The sequence below is a fragment of the Leucopleurus acutus genome (assembly GCF_964270905.1).
Source record: "Leucopleurus acutus genome assembly, chromosome: 1".
Lineage (NCBI taxonomy): Eukaryota > Metazoa > Chordata > Mammalia > Artiodactyla > Delphinidae > Leucopleurus > Leucopleurus acutus.
This window is the reverse complement of record NC_139142.1, coordinates 48,008,127-48,032,998: the sequence shown is the minus strand read 5'-3', so window position 1 is coordinate 48,032,998 and position 24,872 is coordinate 48,008,127. Positions and strand designations below refer to the sequence as shown.

The following is a 24,872-nucleotide window of genomic DNA, read 5'->3' as shown; positions in this document are numbered from 1 at the left end:
AGTAAGTGAAAGAAATAGGTGGATGTCTGAAATCTGAAGGTAACCAGAAATGCACTCTTTAATGAATGTAAAAAATACTTGATTCCGTCTTAAAATGACAACATTTGAGAATGTAAAATATCCAGGTATTACAAGAGCCATTTTCAGAGTCCCAGCCAGAAATACCCACCTCCAAACTACCCTCTTAAACCTAACCAGAATCTGCATAGTTTTTAAATAGCTGTATTTAGATGAATAGCTGCTAAACTCATTGATCCATGGAGACGACAAAGCAGACACTTGTCTTCTACGGACATAATGTTGGAGGACACCATGAGGGAACGCAGAGCATACGGCTCTTACCCACGCAACTCCGTCCATCTCCCTGGTACCCAGATGCACACTCGCAGGTGTAGTCTACACCTGTCGCCGGATGGCACTGAGCCGTGGTAGCGCATGTGTGACTCCCGTCATAGCAAGGATTCACTGGGGTGGGATCTGAGTCCCCTGCATGGGTAGAGAGAAAATAAAAAACAAAAGCACAATCTGGCTGTCATAAAGAGAACGGCACAGAAGAAAGAAGATCGGCAAGTCCTTGGAACTGGCTGTGGACCTGTCTGTCTGGGGCCCGCCTGGCGACCTTACTAAATTATTAATATCCAAAGCGAGGGTGGATCATCTGCGTCGCAGTTTTCGATTCCAGAATGGCTTCCCCTTGCCCACTCTGCAGACAACTAACCTTTTCTTGTTTACAGCAGGTTTGTGTCAGGGAATTAAAATATCCAACACATGGCATCCTTTTATTTAAAAGTGCTTTCATTCTATCTTCTCAGGATAATTCTCTGAGGCAGGCTGTCATTCCTTTTATTGGTAATTTTCACCGATAAGGAAAATAAACGAGAGACATTAGAAAACTTGCCCAAGCTCACAACGCCAGGAAGTGGTACATCAAGGACTTATACCCAAAATTTCTGCCTCCTAATTGCGCAGTCTCTCACTAAGTGCACTATTCCATGGGTCAAAATTCAATTAATGAGAAAATCTTGCTTTTTAAAAAAAAATTTATAAGACCAAATAAATAGGAATGGCTTATCACAGTATTTACACTTTAGGATTAACCTTGCCATGACTCCATCCATCCACTGGGTAGTGATGACTGTTAACATCTGAAATCTTCCCTAAAGATCTTTACTTCTAGATCGAGTGTAACAGTAATGTGTATTAAGCACTTACGTGCCTAGCACTGTTCTAAACCCATACATATACCATTCCATTAAATACTCATGTCTATAACGTGAGGAAGGTATCGTCATCATCTTCATTTTACCGCAGCACAGAGAGGTCAAGTAACCTGCCCAAGGTCACACAGCCAGAAGAGGTGGATGCATCAAAAAGCTGGGCAGTCTGGCTGCAGAGCCCACCCATGCTTTCCATCATTTTGCTACAACTACCACCAAAGGAACTTCATAAAGTCATCTAATCGAAGCCAAGAGCACAGAGATGGTGGCGCTGGAGACAGCCCCAGTTGCCCAGACTGGATGAATCCGTTAACTTTGGGCACTTCCATTTACTTCTCCGATTCCTCAGGTGTAAAATGAGAATAGAAATAATGCTTATATCTGCTAGAACTGCTGAAGAAAATAAAGAAAACCCAACTCAATGTATGTGAAAGGAAACTCCACCACAGGCCAGCCCACACAGCCCCCAGTGACTGCGTTCCTTCTTCCTCACCAGCTGGGCAGAGTTCATTCTCGCTTGAAGTTTTAGCTTCGTCTCAGTCCTGAGAATTAATTCTGACCTTAGATTCAAAAGATTGCATGAGCCCCACCCAAACCTCCCAGGCTCTACCTCAAGCCATCCCTGCTCCTAATGGGGCTCCATCTAAGTCATGATAACTAGACTTCTGTCCCCGGGTTTCTGCCTCGACAGCCAGCTTGGTGCACAAGCCTACCTTGCCCTCCACAGCTGTCTCACTGCCCTAGAAACCAGCAGCTTGGCATCCCTAGACTTTGGCAGTACCACCTCCCCCTGGACTCCCTTTGCTTTCACTCTAGCTCACACACATCTCCCCACCCCCTGACCTCACGTGGGTGGGCCTCACCCACATAATTCCCAGTCTAGATCCAAGTGCTTGCTGCTGTCGCCTACCTCACAGATGGACTTCCCTCTAGTCCTTAGGACACCTGGCCACTTCCCCAGTGCTAGCCCACCGCCCACGTTACGACTCTTCCAGTTTCCTCTATGGGTCTGCTGTGAATGGGGATGCCTTGGCCGAGTCCCTGATGGGACGCCTTCACTTTCTGGTAAACTCCCATCATCGCTTTATAAGAAACACCATGTGTGGTCCCGCGGCGGAATATTCTCCTATCATTGATTCCCACATTATGGCCTGAAAATAAGGAGGGCCATGGGTTTACCCTCAGTTCACCTCAGTGACATTGGCTGAAGTAACGGAATCTTTGCAAGTAAACAGGACCAACAGTGGCTCTAGCATTTCTAAACCTGAGGAGCTGAAGTACGCCAGCAGAGGCCTCGCTCCCCAAATCACACAGACATCCATGGACGTCCCTCATCCCTCCCCTCTGGTTCTCTTGCCAGACGGGCCCGGGAGCACAGCACTGGGGTTGACTTGATCGTATTGCCCAAGGTCCTGAGTCAGTCCCCTGAGTGTTGCAGTTGAGAAAGACAGGGTTGCATCCTCACTGAAGGCCCCACGTGAGACAAGAACCTGACTGTCCCCCATTATTCTCTCTCCATTTTAGGAGAAGGTTTTGTACCAATTCCTGACGTACCCAGTCAAAGGAAGAAGTGAGCTTTGAAATGTTTTCGTTTACAAACACTAGTGGCTTAGCCCTCACGTTCAGTACTTTGCAGTATCAAAACTTCACCGTGGCACACTCCAGCAGAGATTAGTGCGTATACGTGATGTCAAGAGTTTACCACCCAGTGAGGCATTAAAAGAGAAAACATGCAGCACAAAAGTTGATTGGCAAACTTGGACAGGACACACTAGGGCACCTGAAATTGAGGAGAAAGTGTGCATAATTACATCATGCTGACTTAAAACAGACTTCACTGACAGCACGGCCACATCATTTGCTGAGCCCAGCGCAAAACGAAAATGTGGGACTCTTTGTTCAAAAATTATTAAGTTTCAAGATGGTGACAGCACAGCTTTAAACCAAGTGTCAACCCTTTCTGAGCCTGAGGCCCTGTGCTCAGAATTTGGTTTCCAAACGCACTATATTCAAAACCCATTTCTAAAAATGTTTGGTTATCCATTCTCTATGGCTAGTTAGCTTTTCTCCTATTATAGTGAATAAAGAAGAGCTGTATCCTTCTTAAGACATTTTCGATTTCACCCTTACCCTCCTGAACAGCTTGACTCTCTGACAGAGGATCTGGAACTAATTTACTCATTTAATCAAGAGGGGAAGAGTGGTTTTCCTTAAAGGAACAGTCCGTTCAGCTTCAATGCATGGCCCTCTGCCCAAAGGCTCCTCAGCTGGAGAGCTGAGCGGGAGAGCAAAGGCAGGAAGCGTTCCTGGATCCTGCCCTGTGAACCCACCAATACCAGCCAAGCCACACGGGAAGCTCAAACTCTCGGGGAGGGCAGGGGGCTGACTGGAGGGCTGTGGAGGTTCTGGACACTCCTTCTAGAACCCGGGACGCTGAACCCGGAGCTCCCACGTCAGGTGGGGCAGCTGTGTTGTTTCGAGCGCATGCCAGCCAGATAAACGCTCCCTCCAGAAAAAGGCAAAGGCTCTTGAGACGATACTGCCATGCACTGCGAGGGGAAAGAAAAAAAAGGTGGTGTTTTGTTTTCCTTTTAATAAATTTTCTTCTTTCTTCCCCATTTTTCTCCTATTCGGGTAGAATGAACAGTATTGCTGTTTTCTGTAGGGGTGGATGAGCAGGGTTAAAACCCAAAGGGTAAATCCCCACGTTCCTTCTTTTAAAGTTTGGTCTATATTACGAGGCAGTCGCGGGGTCTGTGGAGTCGACGTGGAGCCACGGTGCTGTGAGGGGGAAACAGTGGGCTCTGGAGCTGGCGTTGGGTTCGAGTCCCAGCTCAACACTTCTAGCTGTGACCAGGCAGATGACTTCATGTCTACACCGAAGTCTCTGTAAAATGAGTAATAATTCCCTTACTGGGTAGGGCTGTGGTGGGGATTAAATGAGTTAATTCACGCAAGGTACTTAGAACAGTGCTTGGCATCAGGAAGACTGTCCTTTGCTACTACTAGCACTACTACTGCTTATTATTATTATTTGACCTGGGTAGAAGGGAAAAATCATGCAACTCTAAAGGCAAATTAGCAACTTGGTACCTGCCAGTTTGCTGGCTTTCTGACCCTTTGCTACTTCTCCCTTTGGCTGTGTCTCTAGGAAAGACACACCCAGAGATCTGTCTTTTCCTTACATGATTCCAGAGTCTGAATGAGACCTTGAGGGCTGGGAGGCTCTCCTGATAAACTACTCTTCTTACAGATCAGACACCTATACCCAGCAAAGGGCTGAACTGGACATTCAAAGGTGAAGGTCATTTTCCCCTGGTGTTCTTGTTGACATCTCTCCTTGAGATCTTTTCCTTCCTTCTGAGGTCCGTGTTCCTGTAAAGTCAGCTGACATTTTTATACTATTAATTCACTACCATATAACCCCTTCTTCAGACACTCAATGGCTGCGCCCCCCAACCCAGTTTCTTAAAACCAAACCAACAAACCACACCAACAAGCTCAGGATTCCCGTTTCAAATCACCTCTACATCCTAGGGAGGAGCCCTGTCCTCTTACCTTAATCTCCTGTTATCATACTGCTGAAGTGACCGCTGCACATCAAGCCCAAGAAGGCTTAAGGGGCCCTCAGCTCCAGTGGTGAAGCACAGGCTCTCCAGTTACAGACTCACCTCTCTGAGGTATGGATTCTGGGCTCAGCAGTATCAATACGGAACTGAACAAGGGAAACATTCTTTCTCCTCATGTGCCTCTTCTAGGGGAAGACTGCCTACTGGTTTTGAGAATTAAAATGCTCCCTTGATCTGACAAGGTCATTTCACATCTGTAGAGCTCCCTGACTTCCCAGGCTCATCCTCTGGCTTGCCTAGAACATTTTTTAAAAATTAGCATACTTTAGTTTTTTAAAACAGGTTTAGGTTTACCAAATACATTGAGCAGAAAGTACAGTTTCCATAGCTACCTCCTACCAATTTGCACAGTTTCCCCTGTTATTAATATCGTGTATTAGTGTGGTACATTTGTTATAACTGATAAACCAATATTGATATATTGTTATTAACTAAAATCCATAGTTTACATTGGCATACACTCTTTGTGTGGTCCAGTTCTATAGGTTTTGACAAACGTATAATGATGTGTATCCACCACTATAGTATCATACAGAATAGTTTCACTGCCCTAAAAATCCCCTGTGCTCTACCTATTCATCCCTCTCTCCCTCCCCCCGAGTCCCTGGCAACCACTGATCTACTATCTCTACAGTTTTACCTTTTCTAGAAAGTCTAGAATCACACAGTACAAAGCCTTTTCAGACTGGCTTCTTTCACTTAATAATATGCACTTAAAGTCCCTCATGCCCTGTAGTTCCTTGATAGATCTAGAACATTTGTATCCAGAGCTTCAGTGGCCATGGCTCACGGGCCCAGCCACTCCACGGCACGTGGGATCTTCCCGGACCGGGGCACGAACCCGTGTCCCCTGCATCGGCAGGCGGACTCTCAACCACTGCGCCACCAGGGAAGCCCGTATCCAGATTTTTAATCAAGCTTCACAGGTGAGGCTAATGATGATTGAAGTATAAGAACCACTGCTTTAGAGTTTTGTTTTTTTCCCCACAACTGTTTTTTCAAATTGATATAGTTCACATACCATGTAATTCACCCATCTAAAGTACACATTCCATGCAAATGGAAATGAAAAAACTGAAGAAACATCAAGTGCGCAATTAGTTTTTAATATAGTCACAGAGCTGTGTAACCATCAACCACAATTAATTTTAGAACATTTTAATTTTAATCCCCCCCCCCAAAAAGAAACCTTGTACCTTTTAGCAATCAACTCCCTATCCCACTATTATGCCTCCAACCTAGGCAACCACTAATCTACTTTCTGCCTCCGTAGATTTGCCTATCTGGATATTTCACATAAGTAGAATCATGTAATATGTTATCCTTCATGACTCATTACCTTCACTTAGCATAATGCTTTCAAAGCTCATCCAGATTGTACCATGTAACAGTGCTTCATTCCTTTTTATGTTTTATGTTTACGTCTCCATGGCGTATCCTCTCCACATAGGTTTTCAAGATTCAGCGTCACCCATTATAGAAGAACTACTACACTTTCATGATCATACGTTAATAATCATATTTTTAATCAGCTCCTTGGTCCTCTATATTATTTTACTCATATTAGCAACTAAACTAACACATACAAGTACAATAGATGCACGAGAAGTAGAAACCATCTGGACAACCTTACCAGCCATTATCCTAATTCTAATTGCCCTGCCATCATTACAAATGCTTTACATGCTGGACTACATAACACTTCCCTTACTGTAAAGACTGTAGAACACCAATGATACTGAAGCTATGATATACAGACTATGAAGAATTAAATTTTGACTCCTATATAATTCCAACATCAGACCTAAAAACGGGAGAATTACGACTAGTAGAAGTAGACAACGGAGTAGTTTTACCTACAGAAATAACAATCTGAATACTAACCTCCTCAGAAGACATTTTACACTCATGAGCTGTGCCTTTACTAGGCGTAAAAACAGAGGCAATTCCAGGATGCCTAAACCAAACAACTCTCATATCACCACGACCAGGTCTATATTACAGACAATGCTCAGAAATCTGTGGATCAAACCATAGCTTTATACCCATCGTCCTTGAACTAGTACCACTAAAACACTTTGAAAAATGATCCTCATCAATATTATAAATTCCTTAAGAAGCTAAATAGCATTCACCTTTTTAAGTTAAAGACTGGGAGTTAAAACTCCCTTTCATGATATGCCACAATTCAACACTTCAACATGATTTATTACTATTCTATTAATAATTCTAGTCCTATTTATTGCATTCCAACTAAAAATTTCAAAATATACTTATTATTCAAATCCAGCGTTGATGTCTACCAAAGTACAAAAACAATCTACCCCTTGAGAAACAAAATGAACGAAAATCTATTTGCCTCTTTCATTGCCCCAACAATAATAGGACTTCCTATTGTTATCTTAATCATTATATTCCCAGGTATTTTATTCCTAACACCTAATCAACTAATTAACCATTGTATAATTTCAATTCAACAATGATTAGTTCAACTCACACTGAAACAAATAATAGCTATTCACAATCACAAAGGACAGACCTGAGCACTAATACTTAACATCACTTATTTATTCGATCAACAAATCTATTAGGACTATTACCACATTCATTTATACCTACTACACAACTCTCAATAATATTAATAGCAATTTATAATATTAGGAATATAATAATAATAATATTAGGAACAGCAGTTTCTCTATGGGCAGGAACTGTAGTTACAGGCTTTCATCACAAAACAAAAGTGTGCTTAGCTCACTTTCTACCACAGGGAACACTGGTTCCTCTTATTCCTATGCTAGCAGTCATCAAAACTATTAGCTTATTCATTCAACCAACAGCTTTAGCCATACTATTAACAGCTAACATCAGAGCAGGACCCCTATTGATTCATTTAATTGGAAGAGTGACTCTAGCATTGCTGAGTATTAGCACCACCACAGCTCTCATTACATTTCCTATCCTTGTCTTACTTACTATCCTCAAATTCACCATTGCAATAATTCTAGTTTATGCATTTAGCTTACTAGCAAATCTTTACCTACATGACAATACATAATGTCCCACCAAACTCATGCATATCACATAGTAAATCCCAGTCCCTGACCCCTTACAGGAGCTCTCTCAGCCCTTCTAACAACAGCAGACCTAATTATATGATTTCACTTCAACATTATTATTAGCACTAGGCCTACTAACTAATACCTTATCAATAGATCAGTGATGACAAGACATCATCTGAGAAAGTACTTTTCAAGGCCATCATACACCAAGTGTTCAAAAAGGACTTTGATACGGAATAATCCTATTTATTATTTCAGAAGTCCTCTTTTTTTTTTTTTTTTTACCAGTTTCTTTTTGAGCCTTCTACCACTCATGCCTTGCCCCTACACCTGAACTAGGGGGATGCTGACCACCAACAGGCATCCGTCCTCTAAATCCATTAGAAGTACTACTTCTTAATACCTCCGTATTATCAGCCTCTGGGGTATGTATCCACTATCTGACCTCACCACAGCCTCATAGAAGGAAACTGAAAACACATACTCCAAGGTCTTCTTAACACAGTCGCCCTAGGCGTTTATTTCACATTTCTACAGACCTCAGAATATTACAAAACATCCTTTACAATTTCAGATGGGGTATACAGGTCAACTTTCTTCATAGCTACAGGATTCCACAGACTGCGTGTAACTATTGGCTCTTCCTTATCGTCTGCTTCTTACATCAATTAAAATATCACTTCACGGGGCTTCCCTGGTGGCGCAGTGGTTGAGAGTCCGCCTGCCAATGCACGGGACACAGGTTCATGCCCTGGTCCGGGAAGATCCCACATGCCGCAGAGCGGCTGGGCCCGTGAGCCATGGCCGCTGAGCCTGCGCGTCCGGAGCCTGTGCTCCGCAACGGGAGAGGCCCCAACAGTGAGAGGCCTGCGTACCGCAAAAAAAACCAAACAAACAAAAAATTACACATCACTTCACATCTAACCACCATTTCGGCTTCAAAGCCACTGCCTGATATTGACATTCTGTAGATGGAGTACGACTATTCCTTTACGTACCCATTTATTGATGAGGATCTTATTGTTTTAGTATTAAATAGTACAATTGACTTACAATCAATTGGCTTCAGTAGAATCCGAAAAAGAATAACTCTAATATTGACATTAATTACAAACATAGCACTAGCCTCACTACTTGTATTTATCACATTCTGACTTCCCCAATTAAATATTTACACAGAAGAAACAAGTCCTTATGAGTGCGGATTTGACCTTATAGGATCAGCACGTCTACATTTTTCCATACAATTTTTCCTGGTAGCCATTATATTCTCCTTTTTGACTTAGAAATTGCTTTTTTACCCCCTACCCTGAGCATCTCAGACAAATAATCTAAAAACAATACTCATCATAGCTTTATTCCTAATTTTATTACTAGCAATCAGCCTAGCCTAATGAAGGAACCCAAAAAGGACTAGAATGAACTGAATATGGTAATTAAACGAAATGATTTCAACTCATTAGATTATGATTAAGTTCATAATTACCAAGTGCTTTTAGTGTATATAATTATTATAACATTTACAGTATGTCTTATAGAATTATTAATATTATAATTAATTATAATAGAATTATTATAGAATTATTAATATTATAATTAAATATTATAATTAATATCTCACCTACTATCTTCACTATCATGCCTTGAAGGCATAATATTATCACTATTCATTATAGCAACGCTGGTAATCCTAAATACACATTTTGCCCTAGCCAGCATAATACCAATTGTTCTGCTAGTGTTCTCAGCTCGAGAAGCCGCACCCGGACTATCCCTACTAGTAATAGTATCAAACACATATGGCACTGATTATGCACAAAATCTTAATCTCCTCCAATGTTAAAAGTTATTATTCCTACAATTATACTAATACTACTAACATAATTATCAAAGAACAACATAATCTGAATTAATACCACAGTCCCTAGCTTATTAGTCTCATAGCCTTTTTCTTCTTAATCAATTTAAGGACAATAGCCTCAACTTTTCACTAATTCTTTTTCCCCAGCTCATTAGCACCATTACTAATTTTAACAACATGACTCTTACCATAATTAACAGCCAGCCGATTTCACCTACCTCAAAGAATCATTAACTCGAAAAAAATTATATATTACCATGCTAATTACATGACAAATATTCCTAATTATAAAATTCACTGCCACAGAATTAATCTTATTTTATATTTTATTTGAAGCAGTACTAGTTCCAACACTTAGTATCATTACCCGATGGGGTAATCAAACAGAATGTCTTAACACAGGACTTTATTTCTTATTTTATACACTAGTAGGATCACTTCCACTCTTAGTAGCATTAATACATATTCAAAATGTCACAGGCTTACTAAATTTTCTAATACTTCAATATCGAACACAGGCAATAGCCAACTCCTGATCCAACATTTTCATATGACTAGCATGTATGATAGTCTCTCTAGTAAAAATACTCAACGGCCTTCACCTTTGATTACCTGAAGCACATGTAGAAGCCCCCATTGCAGGATCCATAGTCCTCGCAGCTCTACTACTAAAACTCAGAGGCTACGGTACATTGAGAATTACAACAATACTAAACCCACTAATATATTTCATAACATACACTTTTCTCATACTCTCCTTATGAGGAATAATCATAACTAGTTCAATTTGTTTATGCCAAACAGATATAAAATCACCTAGAGCGTATTCTTCTGACAGTCACATAGCACTTGTTATTGTAGTCATTCTTATCCAAACACCTTGAAGTTATATCGGGGCCACTGCTCTAATAATTGCCCACTGCCTCACATCATCCATATTATTCTGCCTAGCAGATTCAAATTACAAACGAATTTACAGCAGAACAATAATTGTAGCCCGAGGTCTACAAACATTCCTCCCAATACCAGCATGATGACTACTAGCAAGCTTAACAAACCTAGCTCTACCCCCTAACTATCAATCTAATTGGAGGACTCTTTGTAGTAGTAACATCCTTTCCATGATCAAATATCACCATTATCCTCATAGGAATTAACATAGTAATTACCACCTTATACTCACTATACATATTAATCATAACAAAATGAGGCAAATATACCCACCATCATTCACATGAGAAAATGCTCTCATAACCCCTTCACATTTTACGTCTCTTACTCCTATCGTTAAACCCCAAAATCATTTTAGGGCCCTTGTACTATAAATACAGTTTCAAAAAAACACTAGATTGTGAATCTAGTAACAGAATCTAGTAACAGTAACAGAATCTAGTAACAGAATCTAGTAACAGTTTCAAAAAAACACTAGATTGTGAATCTAGTAACAGAATCTAGTAACAGTAACAGTGACTTTTTCAAACTTTTAAAGGATAGCTATCCATTGGTCTTAGGAACCAAAACATTGGTGCAACTCCAAATAAAAGTAATAAACTTATTTACCTCTTTCACACTAGTTATACTATTTATACTAACGATACCAATTATAATAACAAACACCAACATCTACAAAATAACACATACCCATCCTTTGTAAAAAAAAACCACTATCTCATATGCTTTTATCACCAGCTTAATTCCAACGATAATATTCATTCATACAGGTCAAGAGATAATTATCTTAAACTGACATTGAATTACTATCCAAACCCTTAGCTTCAAAACAGACTATTTCTCAATATTTGTGCCAGTAGCATTATTTGTCACATGATCTATTATGGAATTTTCAATGTGATACATGCACTCAGATGCTCACATGAATCAATTCTTTAAATACTCCTTTTTCTTATCACAATACTAATTCTTATCACCGTTAACAATCTTTTACAACTTTTCATTGGGTGAGAAGGAGTCGGAATTGTATCTTTTCTACTTATCAGGTGACGATATGGACAAGCAGATGCAAATACAGCCGCTCTCCAAGCAATTTTATATAATCGCATTGGAGACATTGGACTTATTTATCAACAGCATGATTTCTATTTAATTTAAACTCATGAGACATATAACAAATCTTTATACTTAACCAAAATCACTCAAACCTACCTCTAACAGGACTTGTGTTGGCTGCAGCTGGAAAATCCACCCAATTTGGCCTCCAGCCATTCCCTCAGCAATAGAAGGCCCTCCTCCCGTTTCAGTTCTATTCACTCAAGCACAAGAGTTATAGCAGGTATTTTCCTACTTATCTGCTTTTACCCTTTAACAGAATAAATGTACCCAAACAATAAAATTATGTCTGGATAAACATAACTACATTATTTACAGCAATATGTGCTCTCACCCAAAATGACATCAAAAAAATTGTTGCCTTCTCTACTTCAAGCCAGTTAGGCCTTATAATAGTAACAATCGGTATTAAACAACCTTATCTAGCATTTCTCCATGTTTGCACACATGCCTTTTTCAAGGCCATCCTGTTTATATGCTCTGGCCCCATTATTCATAGCCTACATGATGAACAAGACATTCGAAAGATAGAGGTTTATTTAAAGCAATACCTTTTACCACAGCGGCCCTCATTATTGGAAGTCTCTCACTGACAGGAATACCGTTCCTCACAGGTTTCTACTCTAAAGAACTAATTATCGACACTGCTAACACGTTGTACACCAACGCCTGAGCCCAGCAAATAACTCTCGTCACCACATCCCTTACAGCTGTCTATGGCACTCGCATTATTTTCTTCGCACCATTAGGACAATCTCGCTTTTCTACTTTTTATTTTAATGAAAATAACCCACTGCTAATCAATTCTGTTAAACGTTTATTAGCTGTAAGTATCTTTGCTGGATTCATTACCTCCAGCAAAATTCCCCCAATGACAATCCCACAAATAACAATACCTGATTACCTGACGCTAACTGCCTTTGCTGTGCCCATCCTAGGTTTTATTCTGGCATTTGAAATCAGCCCCACTACACAAAACTTAAAATTTAAATATCCCTCAAATTTCTTCAAATTTTCCAACCTCTTAGGCATTTCCCATTATACACCGCTTCCCACCATACTTAAATTTATCAACGAGTCAAAAATCAGCATCATGTCTCCTAGATTTAATCTGACTAGAAAGCATCTTACCCAAAACGACTTCCCTTATTCAAATAAAATTTTCTATACTAGTGTCAGACCAAAAAGGCCTAATCAAACTATATTTTCTTTCATTCCTCATTACCCTTGCCCTAAGCATAATTCTATTTAATTACCATGAGTAACCTCTATAATAACCACAACACCAATAAGTAATGATCAACCAGTAACAATTACCAATTAAGAACCATAGCTATACAACACTGCAGTTCCTATAGGCTCTTCACAAAAAACCCAAAATCACCTGTATCATAAACTACCCAGAGTCCCCTAGTCCATTAAATTAAAATACAATCTCCACTTCCTCATCCTTTAAAACAAAGAATACTATTGAAAATTCTATCATCAACCCTGAAAGAAATATACCTAGAACAGTCTTATTAGAGACTCAAACTTCAGGATACTTCTCAGTGGCTATAGCTATCATATAACCAAATACTACTAATATTCCCCCTAAATAAATAAAAAATACTATTAAACCCCCAAGTGAACCACCAAAATTCAACACAATCCCACAACCAACACCACCACCTACAATCAATTCAAGTCCATCATAAATAGGTGAAGGTTTTGAAGAAAAGCCCACAAAACTAATTACAAAAATAGTACCTAAAATAAATACAATGTATATTATCCTTATTCTTACATGGAATCTAACCATGGCCAATGAAATGAAAAATCATCATTTTAATTCAACTATAAGAACACTAATGACCAACATCCGAAAATCACACCCATTAATAAAAATTACTAACAACGCAATTATTGACCTCCCAGCTCCATCAAACATTTCATCATGTTGAAATTTTGGTTCCCTTCTGGGCATTTTGTTTAGTTCTACAAATCTTGACAGGTTTATTCCTAGCAATACATTATACATCAGACACAATAACTACTTTTTCGTAAGTAACACATGTCTGCCGCGATGTAAATTATGGATGAATTATCCGATATCTACATGCAAATTATTTGCTTATTTATTCATGTAGGACAAGGCTTATATTATGGATCCTATACCTTTTTAGAAACATGAAGCATTGGAATCATTATTTACAGTCATAGCTACAGCATTCATAGGCTACGTCTTACCCTGAGGACAAATATCATTCTGAGGGGCAACAGTTATTACTAATCTCCTTTCAGCAATTCCATATATTGGCACAAGCCCTGTCGAATGAATCTGAGGTGGATTTTCAGTAGATAAAGCAACTCTTACACGATTCTTCGCCTTCCATTTTATTCTCCCATTTATCATTGCAGCACTAGCAGCTGTCCACTTACTATTCCTTCACAAAACAGGATCTAATAACCCCACTGGAATCTCAACTGATACAGACAAAATCCCATGTCACCCCTACTGTACAATCAAAGATATCCTAGATGCCTTACTGCTAATTCTAATACTAATAATATTAGTGCTATTTTCACCCGACTTACTAGGAACCCAGACAACTACACCCCAGCAGACCTTCTCAACACACCACCTCATATCAAGCCAGAGTGATAATTTTCTATTTGCATATGCAATTCTACGATCAATTCCTAATAAATTAGGAGGATGGCCTTAATCTCTTCAATCTTAATTCTAGCATTTATCCCAATGCTTCAAACATCCAAACAACGAAGCATAACATTTCGACCTCTCAGTCAATGCGTATTTTGAGTACTAGTAGCAGACCTATTAACACTAACGTGAATTGGAGGACAACCCACAGAGCACCCCTTCATTATTATCGGACAACTAGCATCCATTCTATATGTCTTTTTAATTCTAGTACTAATGCCAGTAACTAGCATCACTGAAAATAATCTCCTAAAATGAAGAGTCTTTGTAGTATCAATGTGTCTATGACCCTGGTCTTGTAAACCAGAGAAGGAGAATAACACATCTCCCTAAGACTCAAGGAAGAAGCTCCAACTCCACCATCAGCACCCAAAGCTGAAATTCTATTTAAACTATTCCCTGAAGATTTGTTATGGGACATTTACAAGATTACTAAGTACAATCTTAGTATTAAAATAACCTCTTTTTACCATAAATTACCATGTACTTCATGCATAATGTGTATTACATTAATAAGTACATGTACATATCATAAATACATGATATGTATAATCGTACATTATTTACCCCATGCTTATAAGCATGTACATTACATAGTACATATTATTGATTGTACACAGTACATTAAGTCAAACCAATTCTAGTCAACATACATATCATACCCACTAGATCACGAGCTCAATCAGCAAAGCTGCGTGAAACTATCAACCCCACTTAGCAGGTGTCCTTCTTCTTCCTCTGGGCCCATAACCTGTGAGGGTTTCTATTAATGAACTTTATCAGACATCTGGTTCTTCAGGACCATCTCACCTAAAATCACCCACTCTTTCCTCTTAAATAAGACATCTCGATGGACTAATGACTAATCAGCCCATGCTTACACATAACTATGGTTTTATGCATTTGGTATTTTTTAATTTTTATAGGGATGCTGGGACTCAGCTATGGCCACGTGAGGTCTTAACACAGTCAAATAAACTGTAGCTGGACTTTAATTGAATATTATTTACCAACATCATCAACCATAAGGTGTTATTCAGTCAATGGCTACAGGACATAAGGAAATTACACACACATACATATACATACACATACACATTGAACAGGTAAATAACCTGTTTAACAAGCCCTCCTTACGCCCCACTAAGTCCCATATTCTACATGCCCATAATGCCCTGCCAAACCCCCCAAACAAGGCAAAAACATATAAATACATAGAATTTAGTTAATTTATCCAACAAACATAAACAATGCTCAAAATAGGATATACCTAGAAAATAAACCCTAATCGTACCAATGAATTACTTAGATATCTACCATTTATATAGACAGGTATCTCCCTAGATCTATGGACCATTTTTATCAAAATTTTAATACTAAATCTAGCATAAATCATACAACTATATACATGTTATTTCACAATATAAACACAACTTGTTAATGTAGCTTAAAACCTAAAGGAAGACACTAAAAGTGCCTAGATGAATTTATCAACTCCATAAACACCGAGGTTTGGTCCCAGCCTTTCTATTAGTTTTTAATAAAATTACACATGCAAGCATCTGAGCCCCAGTGAGAATGCCCTCTAAACCCTTAAAAGGACCTGGCGTCAAGTATACTAAGACTAGCAGCTCATAACACCTTGCTTAACCACACATCCACAGGAAACAGCAGTGATCAAAATTAAGCCATAAACAAAAGTTCAACTAATTTATATTAACTAGGGTTGGTAAATTTCGAGCCAGCCACCGCGATCAAACGATTAACCCAAATTAATAGAAATTCAGTGGAAAGCATGTTAAAGAGTAATGTAAAGTTAAATTTTAATTAAGCTGTAAAAAGCCATCGCTAAAATAAAAATAGACTACGAAAGTGACTTTAGTATTTCCTAATTACACGACAGCTAAGACCCAAACTGGGATGAGACACCGCACTATGCTTAGTCCTAAACCCAAATAATTATTCTAACAAAATTATTCGCCAGAGTACTACCAGCAGCAGCTTAAAACTCAAAGGTCTTGGTAGTGCTTCACACCCCTCTACAGGAGCCTGTTCTGTAATCCATAAACCCCGATAAACCTCACCAACCCTGGCTAATTCAGTCTATATGCCGTCTTCAGCAAGCCCCGAAAAGGAATAAACGTAAGCGTAATTATACATAAAAACATTAGGTCAAGGTGTAACCTATGGAGTGAGAAGAAACGGGCTACATTTTCTATCTCAAGAATGTATTTCTCACTACACGCAGGTTTTTATGGAAACTAAAAACCAAAGGAAGATTTAGTAGCAAATTAAGAATAGAGTGCTTAACTGAATAAGGACATGAAGTAAGCACACACTGCCCATCACCTTCCTCAAGTATTACGATAGCTTCCTACAATCTATTACTAAACACTAATTATATGAGAGGAGACAAGTCGTAACAAGGTAAGCACACTGCAAAGTGTGCCTGGATAAATCAAAGCATAGCTTACATAAAAGCACCTAGTTTACCCCTAGGAGATTTCATAATTTATGAACGCTTTGAACTAAATCTAGCCAACCCCCCACAAGTTTTACTAATATAAGCAAATTAAGTAAAACATTTACTCCACATTTAAAGTATAGGGGATAGAAATTTAAAATATCCTCTGGCACTACAGAGAACCTACCTTAAGGGAATGATGAAACATTAAAAGTAACAAAAAGCAGTTAACCCCTTGTACATTTTGCATAATGATTTAACTAGTAAACGTTTAACAAAGAGAACTTAAGTTCAACATCCTGAAACCAGATGAGCTACTTATGAACAGTTTATTAGAACTCATCTATGTAGCAAAATAAGTAGATTTATTATAAGAAGATTTATAAGTAGAGTTGACAAGCCTAACGTGCCTGGTGATAGCTGGTTGTCCAGGAAAAGAATCTTAGTTCAACTTTAAAAATTACCAAAACAATTATAAATTTTAATGTACTTTTAAATGTTAATCTTAAAAGGTACACCTTTTTAGAAATGGATACAACCTTATCTAGAGAGTAAAAACAACACCATAGTTGGCTTAAAAACAGCCACCAATTAAGAAAGCTTTCAAGTCCAACAATAACTTTATCTTAATACCAATAATAATGAGCAAATCAACTCCTAGCTTTATACTGGACGAGTCTATTGACCAATAGTGGCAATAATGTTAATATGAGTAACAAGAAATATTTCTCCTTGCATAAGCTTACATCAGTAACTAATACTATATTGATAATTAACAGCACATGAGCACAATGCAACATTAAATTATTTATTTAGTAAGAGGTTAATCCAACACAGGCATGCATTCAAGAAAAGATTTTAAAAAGTAAAAGGAACTCGGCAAACATAAACCCTGCCTGTTGACCAAAAACATCACCTCTTGCATAACTAGCAGTAGAGGCACTGCCAGCCCAGTGACAACTGTTAAACGGCCATGGTATCCTGGCCATGCAAAGGTAGCATAATCATTTGTTCTCTAAATAAGGACTTGTATGAATGGACTCATGAGGGTTTTACTGTCTCTTATTTTCAATCAGTGAAATTGACCTTCCCATGAAGAGGCGGGAATAATAAAATAAGACGAGAAGACCCTATGCAACTTTAATTAACCCCCCAAAAAACTAACTAAAGCGCTAAGGGATAAGAAATTTTTATATGGGTTGACAATTTTTCTTTTTTTTTTTTGCGGTACGCGGGCCTCTCACTGTTGTGGCCTCTCCCGTTGCGGAGCACAGGCTCTGGACGCGCAGGCTCAGCGGCCATGGCTCACGGGACCAGCCGCTCCGCGGCACGTGGGATCTTCCCGGACCGAAGCACGAACTCGTGTCCCCTGCATCCACAGGCAGACTCTCAACCACTGAGCCACCAGGGAAGCCCCCTGGGTTGACAATTTTGGTTGGAGTGAGCTCAGAGAACAAAAAAGGCTCTGAGTGATTGAAGTCTAGACTTACTAGTCAAAACATATCATTTCTTGATCCAAAAATTTATCAGTGGAACACGTTAGCCTAGGGGTAACAGCTCAATCCTCTTCTAGAGTTCATATCAACAGTAGGGTTTACGATCTCAATGTTGGATCTGGACACCCCAATGGTGTAACCTCTATTAAAGGTTCATTTGTTCAATGATTAAAGTCCTACGTGATCTAAGTTCAGACCGGAGTAATACAGGTCGGTTCCTATCTATTATATATTTCCTTCAGTTCAAAAGGACAAGAGAAATAAGGCCCACTTTAAAAAAAGCACCTGATAAACCAGTTAATGGTATAATCTTAATTTAATTAATATATACAAAATATTACCCAAGAACAGGGTTTGTTAAGGTGGCGGAGCCCAGTAATTGCGTAAAAATTAAACCTTTGTAACTGGAGGTTCAAATCCTCTCCCTAACAAAATGTTTATAATTAACATCTTAATACTCGTTACCTCCATTCTCCTAGCCATGGCATTCCTCACATTAATTGAACGAAAAATCCTAGGTTATATGCAACTTTGAAAAGGACCAAATGTCATTTGGACCATATGGCCTATTACAACCTATTGCTGACACAAATTATTCATTAAAGAACCATTACGACCAGCTACATCCTCCATTTCCATATTTATTATTGCACCAATCCTAGCCCTAACCTTAGCCCTAATCATATGAATTCCTCTACCTATACCTTATCCCCTCAGCAATATAAATCTAGGGGTGTTATTTATAATAGCTATGTCAAGCCTCGCCGTATATTCCATCTTATGATCCGGATGGGCCTCCAACTCAAAATATGTATTAATTGCAGCCCCCCGAGCAGTAGCACAAACAATTTCATATGAAGTAATACTAGCAACTATTCTTCTATCAGCCCTTTAAATAAATGGAACTTTTACTTTCTCAACCCTCATCACAACACAAGAACATTTATGAATAATCTTCCCATCATGACCCCTAGCTGTGATTTATCTCCTCTCTAGCAGAAACAAACCGAGCCCCCTTTGACCTAACAACAGAAGGAGAATCTGAACTCATATCGGGTTTCAACGTAGAATATGCAGCAGGCCCATGCATTACATTTTTCTTAGAATATGCCATTATAATGAATATTTTCACAACAATCCTCTTTCTAGGAGCATTCCACAACCCCCGCATACTAGAACTATATACAACCAACTTTATTATAAAAACACTATTATTAAGTTTTTTCCCTATGATTTTGAGCATCCTACCCTCGATTCCAATATGATCAGTTAATACATCTACTGTGAACAAACTTCCTACCACTAACACTAGCCCTATGCATATGGCACGTCTCACTACCTACTATAACATCAAGCATCCCTCCACAAACATAAGAAATATGTCTGATAAAAGAGTTATTTTGATAGAGTAAATAATAGAGGTTTAAGCCTTCTTATTTCTAGAATCACAGGAATTGAACCTATCCTTAAGAATTCAAAGTTCTTTGTGCTACCATATTACACTATATTCTTTTTTTTTTTTTTTTTTTTTTTTTTGCGGTACGCGGGCCTCTCACTGTTGTGTCCTCTCCCGTTGCGGGGCACAGGCTCGGACGCGCAGGCTCAGTGGCCATGGCTCACGGGCCTAGCCGCTCCGCGGCATGTGGGATCTTCCCGGACCGGGGCACGAACCCGCGTCCCCTGCATCGGCAGGCGGACTCTCAACCACTGCGCCACCAGGTAAGCCCCTATTACACTATATTCTATACTAAGGTCAGTTAAATGAGCTATTGGCCCCATACCCCGAATATGTTGGTTTATATCCTTCCAGTACTAATAAAACTCCATCATCTTTATCATCATCCTAACAACAATTCTCTCAGGGACCATAACTGTAATAACCAGCTCTCACTGACTACTTATCTGAATCGGATTCGAAAGAAATATTAGCCATTATCCCCATCATAATAAAAAAGTTCAACCCATGAGCTATAGAAGCGCCCACTAAATATTTTCTAACACAAGCTACCGCATCAATATTACATATAATAGCTTTTATCCTTAACCTATTATATTCCGGCCAATGCACCATTACAAAAATCTTTAATCCAATAGTATCAGTAGTAATAACAATAGCCCTAACCATAAAACTAGGACTATCTCCATTCCACTTCTGAGTGCCTGAAGTTACATAAGGTATTTCATTAATAGCATGCCTAATCTTAATAACATGACAAAAACTTGCACCCTTATTAGTATTATACCAAATTTCACCATCCATTAACCTGAATTTAATACTATCCTTATCCATACTATCTATTATAATTGGAGAGTTATGACATTCTAAAAATCTATTCATCAATTGATGGGCATTTGGGTTGTTTCCACCTTTTGGCTATTATGAAGTTTTCATAAGCTATTCTTTCTCCTGGTATATAACTAGGAGTGGAGTTACTCAAATAGTAACTTCGTGTTTACTTTTGAGAAATTGCTGTTTTCCACAGTTACACCATTCTACACGCATACCAGCAACATGTGAGGGTTTCAGTTTCTCCACATGCCCACCAACATGTGCTACTATCCATTTTTTGACTATAGCCATCCACATGCATATAAAGTAATATTTCATTATGGTTTTGATCTTTGCATTTTCCTGATGATGAATGATGTTGAGCATTTCTTCATGGGCTCATTGGATGTCTTCTTTAGAGAAATACCTATCCAAATTTTTTGCCTATCTTTTAATTAGATTATTTGTCTCATTGAGTTGTAAAAGTTCATATATTCTAGATACAAGTCTCTTATTAAATATATGATTTGCAAATATTTTCTCCCATTCTGTAGGTTGTATTTCACTTTGTTGATAAAGTCCTCTGAAGCACAAAAGTTTTTAATTTTTTTTTTTTTTGGCCATGCTGCTTGGCTTGCAGGATCTTAGTTCCCCAACCAGGGATTGAACCTGGACCACAGCAGCACTGAATCCTAACAACTGGACCACCAGGGAATTCCCAAAAGTTTTAAATTTTGATGATATCCCATTTATCTATTTTTTTCTTGTTGCTTGTACTTTTAGCATAATATCGAAGAAACCATTGCCAAATTCAGGGTCACAAAAGTTCACCCCTAAGTTTTTTCTAAAATTTTAAGTACATTAAGGCCTTTGACCCATTTTTAGTTAATTTTTGTATATGGTGTGAAGTAGAGGTCCATCTTCATTCTTTTTCTAATGAGTATTATTCAATTTTACTGCAATTCTTGTTTGTCTAGAAGTAGATTTAACAATACTTCAATATTTTATAATGCTTTACAATTAGGCAAAACGCTTTCAGGTTTGCATATGCAATGTCTACATATGCAATTTCATTTTTAATTGAAGTATAGTTGATTTACAATATTGTGTTTCAGCTGTATAACATAGTGATTCAATATTTTTATAAATCATACTCCATTTAAAGTTATTATAAACTATTGGCTATATTCCCTGTGCTGTACAGTATATCCTTGTAGATTATTTATTTTATATAGAGTAGTTTGTACCTCTTAATCCCCTACCCCTACCTTCTCCCTCCCCTCCATCCCTCTCCCCACTGGTAACCACTAGTTCTCCACATCTGTCTATTTCTGTTTTGTTATATTCATTTCATTCATGTTTGTTTTTTGGATTCCACATATAAGTTACAGTATACAGTATTTCTCTTTCCCTGTCTGACTTATCTTACTAAGCATAAAACCCTCCAAGTCCATTGTGTTGTTGCAAATGGCAAAATTTCACTCTTTTTCATGGCCAAATAGTATTCCAGAGTGTGTGTGTGTGTGTGTGTGTGTGTGTGTGTGTGTGTGTGTGTGTGTGTGTGTGTGTGTGTGTGTGTGTGTGTATACCAAGTGTTCTTTATCCATTCATCTGTTGATTGGCACTTGGGTTCCCTTCCATATCTTGGCCATTATAAATAATTGTGCTACTAACATTGGGGCACATGTATCTTCTCGATTTTTTTTTCATTTTCTTCAGATACATACCCAGGAATGGAACTGTTGGATCATATAGTAGTTCTATTTTTAGTTTTTTGAGGAAACTCCAAACTGTTTTCCACAGTGGCTGCACAGATTTACATTCCTACCAACAGTGTACAAGGGTTCCTTTATCTCCACATCCTTGCCAACACATTTATTTGTGTTCTTTTTGATGATAGCACCTCACATCTGTCAGAATGGCTATCTCATTGTGGTTTTGATTTGCATTTCCCTGATGATTAGCGATGTTGAGCATCTTTTTCATGTACCTATTGGCCATCTGTATTTCCTCTTTGGAAAAATTTCTACTCAGTTCTTCTGCCCATTTTTCAATGAGTTGTTTGGGGGTTTTTTATGTTGATTTGTATGAGCTATTTATATATGTTGGATATATATGTTGGATATGTTGAGCATCTTTTCATGTGCCTGTTGGCCATTTGTATGTCTATTTTGAAAAATGTCTATTCAGGTCTTCTGTCCAATTTTTAATTGGGTTATTTAGTTTTTGGTATTGAGTTTTATGAGCTGTTTATAAATGTGTGGGTTTATTTCTGGGATCTCTATTCTGTTCCATTGATTTATGGGTATGTTTTTTATAACAGTACCATACTCTTGATTACTGTAATTTTGTAGTATAGTCTGAAGTCCGGGCACATGATACTTCCAGCTTTCTTCTTTTTTCTCAAGGTTGCTGTGGCTATTTGGGGTCTTCTGTGGTTCCATATAAATTTTCAGATTATTTGTTCTAATTCAGATTATCTGTTTTCATTCCTGTGAAAAAAAATGTCCTGGGTATTTTGTTAGGGATTGCATTAAATCTGTAGTTTGTTTTCACTAGTATGGACATTTTAACAATATTAATTATTCCAGTCCATGAACAGGCATATCTTTCCATTTCTTTGTATCATCTTCAATTTTCTTCATAAATGTCTTATACTTTTCAGAGTATGGGTCTTTCACCTCCTTGGCTAAGTTTATTCCTAAGTATTTTATTCTTTTTGATGTGATTCTAAATGGGTTTTCTTGCTTTCTGATAGTTCATTATTAGTGTATAGAAAAGCAAGACTTGTGCACATTAATCTTGTATCTTGCAACTATACTGAATTCATTTATTAGTCATAATAGTTTTTTGGTGGAGACTTTAGGGTTTTCTCTATATAGTGTCATGTCATCTGTAAATAGTGACAGCTTTACTTCTTCCCTTCCAATCTGGATGTCTTTTCTTTCTCTTGTCTTATTGCTGTGACCATCTTCATCCTTTTGCATGTGGATATCCAGAGCTATCCCAGAACCATTTGTTAAAAAGGCTACTCTTTCTCCTTATTGAGTTGTTTTGGCATCCTTGTCAAAAATCAATTGACTGTAAATGTGAGTGCTTATTTCTGGATTCTCACTTCTATTCCCATTGATCTGTATATCTATCCTTATTCGAGGACCACACTGTATTGATTACTCTTAAGTTTTGAAATCAGGAGGTATGATTCCTCCAACTCTGTTCCTTTTCAAGATTCTTTTGGCTATTCTGGGTTCTTTAAATTTTTATATGAATTTTAGGATCACCTTTTCAGTTTCTGCAAAAAAGCCAGCTGATAGGATTGTGCTGAATCTACAGATCAATTTAGAAAGCACTGCCATCTTAACAATATTATGTCTTCTGCTTGTGGGTTCCAAGGGGGATGGTGGGGAGGGGAAGGGATGGATTGGGAGTTTGGGGTTAGTAGATGCAAACTATTACATTTAGAATGGATAAACAAGGTCCTACTGTATAGCACAGGGAACTATATTGAATCTCCTGGGATAAACCATAATGGAAAAGAAGAAGAATATATATATGTGTATAACTGAGTCACTTTGCTGTACAGCAGAAATTAACACAGTATTGTAAATCAACTATACTTCAATTAAAAAATAATTTAAAAAACACAATATGTCTTCTGATCCATGAACTTAAAATGTTTTTCCATTTATTTAAGCCATCTTTGTTTGCAAAAACATTTATAGATGTCAATGTAAAAGCATTGCACTTCTTCCTAAAAATTTATTCCTAAATGTTTTATTCTTTTGGAAATGGAATCGTTTTCTTAATTTCCTTTTCAGTTTACTCATTGCTACTTTATAGAAATACAATTAATTTTTGTACACCGATCTTATATCCTGCAACCTTACTGAACTACTATTAGTTCAAATAGTTTTTTTTAAAATTAATGAATTCCTTAGTTTTTCTACAAATAAGGTCATGTCAAAGGAGAATAGAGATAATTTTACTTCTTCCTTTCCAATCTAGATGGCTTTTTTTTTTCTTCATTTTCTTGCCTAACTGCCCTGGCTAGAACTTCCAGTACAGTGATAAAGTGTCAAGAGCAGGCATCTTCTTTCTGATCT

General features: G+C 38.1%; 1 protein-coding gene across 1 annotated transcript in view; it reads right to left on the bottom strand.

Annotated features, from left to right (window-relative positions):
• NID2 (nidogen 2) overlaps positions 1–24,872 on the bottom strand; it is a gene marked incomplete at its 3' end in the record, with an annotated part of 77,752 nt that overhangs the window by 19,931 nt on the left and 32,949 nt on the right. Inside the window, exon 9 of the mRNA XM_082836980.1 lies at positions 343–486. Within this exon, the coding sequence (XP_082693106.1) occupies positions 343–486 (144 nt within the window). The remainder of the gene's footprint in view (positions 1–342; positions 487–24,872) is intronic.